Below are 5,875 nucleotides of genomic sequence, written 5' to 3'. Positions count from 1 at the left end.
CCCCCCCCGCCACGGAGCAACCGCTGATTGGACGACAGCTACACAAGATGGCTGGGCCCCGCCAGAAAGGACCCCGTCTCCGGGGCAACCGGGCAACCGCGGGGCGCCTGAATGAAAATCTTAAAGTGCGGGCCTACCTCTTGAGAATGCGCGGCTGTTCTTTACTACCAAGATGACACTTTAATGTGGCATTATCCAAGGAAGTAATTCCATATCCTCATACGGCAGAAGAGCAGGAAAGAGTTTCCCTGGGGCAAGCTCCTTTACAAAGGCGTCTTGAGGATGGATTCCTCTGGTGCCATCATTTACCAAAGTCACACTGAAGAGTTAATGGTTTAAAACAATGAACCTCAAACTAGTGCCCAAACTCTCTGCTCAGTATACTGGTAAGAACACACCTGCCTGACAAGGAAGCCTGCATAGTAATGAGAACATTCGCTGGCATCATTGGGCCTTGAAACCATTAAAAAAAAAAAAAGACAAGAAAAAAAAATCTACCGGTAAACCTTTCCTCTCCAAAAGTTCCCTTTTCATACTAGAAAACCTCCAAGCCCCCTGCACCACAGCGACTGCACAGGCTCCACGCCCACGGAGAGACTGCTGCCCTTCATTTGCTCTGCCTGAAGGACAATTCTGTTTCTGTAGAGAGCTCCTCATTTATTTCCACGTTGTTGCCTCAATCCTCTAACAAACATTCCCCAATATTGCTGCTTGAAGGATTTAGTTTCAATGTAAATTTTTGGAGGAAATGGAAATAGTCAAACAATAGCACCAGCTAATGGCAAGAGAGAAGGGAAGGAAGGACATGCTCCTCCCTACAGAGCAAAAGTCAGAAAACTAGCACCTGCAGGCCAACAATCTATCTCTGTCTATAAAGTTTTATTGGAACATAGCCACATTTATTTGCCTGTGGCTTATGATTGCTTTCACAGTACAACAGGAACAGTGGTATAGTTGCAAAACAGACTGTGTGGCCCACAAAGCAAAACTGCTTACTGTTTGAACACTAGTACTTACATGAGGCTGGAGAGATGGCTCATTGGTTAAGAGAACTTGCTGCTCTCCCAAAGGACCTAAGTTCCTCCAGTTCCCAGCACCCACACACACAGCTCACAACTGCTCAAGCACCAGGGGATCTGATGTCCTCTTCTGATCGCCACGGGCACCCGCACACATATGTTCTCTCTGTTCCTCTCTGTCTCTCTATCTCTATCTCTCTCACACACATAAATACACATTTAAAATTATTTTTAATGCCACCTGGGTGTAGTGATGCATGTATATAATCCTCCAGTACTTGGGAGGCTAAAGAAAGAATACAGCAAATTCAGGACCAGCACAGGATATTTTGTCTTACTGTAATAACAGCAATTAAAATAATGATAATAAAAAGTATGACCGCTGCTACTCTATTATCAAGTTCACCAGGGCAAGGATCTGTAAAGGGTAGTCGGGGCAACACAGCAGCTGCTAAGGATAACAGTCCAAAATTAGAGACAACATTTTTTTCAACTCTTCCAACTTAAAAATTATAAAGTTAGAGCCGGGCGGTGGTGGCGCACGCCTTTAATCCCAGCACTCGGGAGGCAGAGCCAGGCGGATCTCTGTGAGTTCGAGGCCAGTCTGGGCTACCAAGTGAGTTCCAGGAGAGGCGCAAAGCTACACAGAGAAACCCTGTCTCGAAAAACCAAAAAAAAAAAAAAAAAAAAAAAAAAAAAAAAAAAAAAATTATAAAGTTAGGTGGCTGGAGAGATGGCTCTGCAGTTAAGTGCACTGACGGCTCTTGTAGAGGACCTGGGTTCAATTCTCAGCACCCATATGGCAGCTCACCACAATAAGTCCAGTCTCAGCGGCTCTAACATCCTCTTCTGGACCTCACTGGCATTGCAGGAACATGGTACAGAGACAAATGTGCAGGCAAAACACCCTGACACAAAATAAATATTTTAAATAACAAAGTTATTATTAAGAGTGTTAAGCCGGGCGGTGGTGGCGCACACCTTTAATCCCAGCACTCAGGAGGCAGAGCCAGGTGAATTTCTGTGAGTTTGAGGCCAGTTTGGGCTACCAAGTGAGTTCCAGGAAAGGCGCAAAGCTACACAGAGAAACCCTGTCTCGAAAAACCAAAAAAAAAAAAGAGTGTTAACAAGGGAACTAGGTAGATAGCTCAGTCATAAAATTTTTGCCACACAAGCATGAAAAACTGAGTTTGATCCCCAGAACCTATGAAAGGAGCCAGGCACAGTGATACACCCTTGCAATCACAGCACTGGGAGTCAGAGACAGGTAGATTTGTTTGCTACCTGGAGTTTACTGTCCAGCCTAGCCTACTAGCTGAGTTTCAGGCCAGTGAGAGATCCTGTCTCAAAAAATGAGGTAGACAGCTCCTAAGGTGTGAAGTTGTTCTCTGGCTTCCTTTGCATACATATGTGCATAGAAGCACACAGAAAAGTATGAAGAAGGATTGGGAACATCACTTGCTAAGCATGCTGAAGGAATTTAGAGGTGTTGCTCAATGGCAGAGCATATGCTTCACAAGTACAAGACCTAGGGTTCGATCCCCAGAGCGATGCACACATATACACAACTCTGGGGAAAAAAAAACAAAACAAAACTGGAACACATCAAGCAGAAGACTTACACCCAAAATAATAGAAAAATACAAAATAACAAGAAAAACAACAGTTAATATAGTAGAAAATGAGTGGAAGAATTTGAATAAGCATGTCTAAAATATGCAGGCTAGCTCAAATCACTTCCTATTGCCTGTGCAAGATGTAGAACTCTCAGCTACCTCTCCAGCACCATGTCTGCCTGCACGTTGCCATGTCCCGCCATGATGATAATGGACTAAACCTCTGAAAATGTATGCTGGCTAGTTTTGTTGTCAACCTGACACAACTAAAGTTATCTGAGGAGAAAGAAGTCAGTTGAGGAAACGCCTCCATCAGATTGGCTGTAGACAAGTCTGCGAGACCCATATGTCAAACTTCTACTTGATGCTATGAAACACTCAGGTTGTGCTATTGATCAAGGGAAACATTTTTCTTATGAAGACTGTGATAGAAATGTCAGTGGAGGGTTTGATGCTTCAACATCTCAGATTGTTTTGTGCCAGAATAATATCCAAAATGAGGCCCACATGAGCAGAGTCGTCACCCATGAGCTCATTCATGCATTCAATCATTGTCGGGCTCACGTCCACTGGTTTACCGATGTCAGACATTTAGCCTACTTGGAGATTAGAGCTGCAAGCCTCAGTGGAGACTGTTGGCTTGTGAATGAAATCTTCAGGTTGCATTTTGGATTAAAACAACACCATGAGACTTGTATGTGGGACAGAGTTGTTCTTTCCATCTTGACTGTTCGGAACATCAGCAGAGAAGAGGCCCAGAAGGCTGTGGATGACGTTTTTGAGTCTTGTTTCAATGACCGTGAGCCTTATGGCAGGATCCCACATACTAAGACATATGCCAGATATGCTCACAGGGACTTTCAGAACCGTGATCAATATTACTGGAACATATGAAGGTGGTGGCCATCAGTATCCCTGAACATCAGGACCATGAGGGAAATGAGGTTCTTAGACACAGAGTGTATACAATGTAAATGATCAGTTAAGCACTGCAGATAAAGTGCAGAAGGTGAGATGTGGTTCTTAGACACAGAGTGTATACAATGTAAATGATCAGTTAAGTACTGGATACAGTGCAGAAGGCGAGGTGTTCTTAGACATAGATATATACAATGTAAATGATCAGTTATGCACTGGAGATACAGTGCAGAAGGTGCTGGTTTTAGCATTTGACTACAAAAAATGGATATGGCAAAAAAGGAACTCCTTAAACTGCAAGGCAAAATTGGATATTTATAGCTAATCATTTAGTAAATAAGGTAAATAAATGACATTTTTGTATTCTCTACAGTAGAAATTAATGAGTGAATGAATTAATTAACTAATTAATATATGCAGGCTATAATTCAGTGAGAGGACATTTGCCTCATACAAACAAAGCCTGGGTTCCAGCCCCAACACTGAGGAAAAAAAACCCTGAATAAATAAATAAATAAAGCCAATGCAACTGATATGATCAACTTATCAGCAAGGTTTATATGACTCCCAATTTCACAAGTTTCAGTCCGTGATTGGTTAGCCCTGTTGCTTTGACTTTGTGGCAACCTGTTATGATAGAGCAAAACTGGTCCCTTAATAGCCAAGAAGGAAAAGAGGAGAGGAGAGGTATCTTCCCTATGACTTTAGGAATCCCCACTTGGCCCACCTCTTACAGCTCCACCACCTATCACTAGTGCCAAGATGGAGGTTAAGTGTGCTGGTTAGTTTGTGTCATTTGGACACGAACTAGAGTCACCCGGGAAGTCACCTCAGATGAGGAATTGTTCCCATCAGATTTGTCCATTGGCATGTTTGTTGGCTAGTTTTCCATTGTCAGGCATGATTTCCCTCCTGTTGACTAAGCCAATCAGACAGTTGTTGGTTACTGCCAAGATATTAGTGCTACTATTGCACGATTACAGATATTTTGCCATGCCTGTGAAGAGCTGAGAAAGTCATGAGTGAGTGAAGTGCTGAGTAAATGTGTGATGTCAATGTGGGCATGGCCATGTTAAGGACCCCATAGCCTTAGGTCCAGAAAGATTGTAAACCTTCCTCAGGGGACTGAGTGCTACTGTTAACAATGTGTGCAGAAAATGTCCATGCTAGCCTTCTCCCCCTGGATACCTATGGCCTGAAAACTGCTCACCTACAGAGACTGTTTCTACCAAGATAAGCTAAGCCTGTCCCCTTGATCAAGCTGTATACCATAAACCCTGATTCCTTGTTTATCTGTACGTAATAACCCCACCTCCTTATTCAGCTGTATGAAAATAGCCTCACGTCTCTGTTCAACTTTACATAATAAATGCGCTGAGCTTCCAAGATGCTGTAGTTTCTTCATCAGAGATCTCAGTCTGCCCAATGCCGGCGTTTCTGTGTGCCCATGTGTCCAACCATCCATATTTTCTTCATTCCTCACTGCCCCAGTCAAGCTCATCCCTGAAGTCATGCTGGGTGTGGCACATGCTGGTCATTGTTATTGTTCATAGGCATCACAGCTAGGTAGGGCTATGGATGGTTTCCCTCCCTTGGAAGCTTGCATAGCAACTTCTAGTACTATGAAAGCTAGTCCTTAGGGAATGCTTTCATATTAATGATTGATGATGGACAGCCCAGCTCACTATGAGCAGTGCCATCCCTGGGAAGTGGTCCTGGGCTATATAAGAAAGAAAGCAGAGCAAGCCATGGAGAGCAAGCCAGTGAGCAGCATTCCTCCATGGCCTTTGCTTTAGTTCCTGTCTAAAGGTTCATGCTTTGAGCTCCCACCCTAACATTCCTAAGTAATAGACTGAAGTTGTGGGGTGTTTACCCACCAACCCCAAAGCTCCCCAGAGTTTTTTTTGAGTGTGAGCAGCAAGAGATATTAGATAGAAGGATTTATTGTGGAGAATCTTGCGGAGATAAACAGATAGAAAATAAAGGATAGCCTCGAGAGGGCCTGGAACCTATTCCAACAGGCCCGACTGTCTCTGCCCCAGGGTATTTATAGAGACACCAAGGGGTGGAGCAAAAGACCTCCTCCCCCAGCACAGCCAAGTGAAGACCATCTCAGACACCTGCACTCAGGCCCGTGGTCCTAATCATCCTCTTTGCGGACCTGCTGGGTAAAGCCACAAGGAACCCGAAAATGGGCTCCCACATGAAGTAATAGTGAAGCCCTTTCCAACAGAAAGCAAATAGCAATGCTTTTAAGTATTTACTTAATTTTATTTTGTGTCATATGTGTGTCTGTGTATACAGTAGGGTTTCCTCTGTATC

The 5,875-nt window shown here is 43.8% G+C and overlaps 1 protein-coding gene across 1 annotated transcript; it reads left to right on the top strand.

Annotated features, from left to right (window-relative positions):
• Positions 1-2,822: 2,822 nt before the first annotated feature.
• On the top strand, positions 2,823-3,908 carry LOC128099938 (mitochondrial inner membrane protease ATP23 homolog). Its single transcript, XM_052721869.1, has one exon. It carries the CDS (start codon positions 3,005-3,007, stop codon positions 3,527-3,529), a length of 525 nt encoding a protein of 174 aa, XP_052577829.1. The 5' UTR covers positions 2,823-3,004; the 3' UTR covers positions 3,530-3,908.
• The last annotated feature ends 1,967 nt before the right edge of the window (positions 3,909-5,875 follow it).

Source organism: Peromyscus californicus, unplaced genomic scaffold (assembly GCF_007827085.1).
Source record: "Peromyscus californicus insignis strain IS unplaced genomic scaffold, ASM782708v3 Scaffold_6__1_contigs__length_162567912, whole genome shotgun sequence".
Lineage (NCBI taxonomy): Eukaryota > Metazoa > Chordata > Mammalia > Rodentia > Cricetidae > Peromyscus > Peromyscus californicus.
This window is presented reverse-complemented; position numbering and strand designations above follow the sequence as displayed.

What these genes read in the sequence shown, in the direction of transcription:
- LOC128099938 (XM_052721869.1), top strand. Translation starts at nt 3,005, where the DNA reads ATGAAACACTCAGGTTGTGCTATTGATCAAGGGAAACATTTTTCTTAT.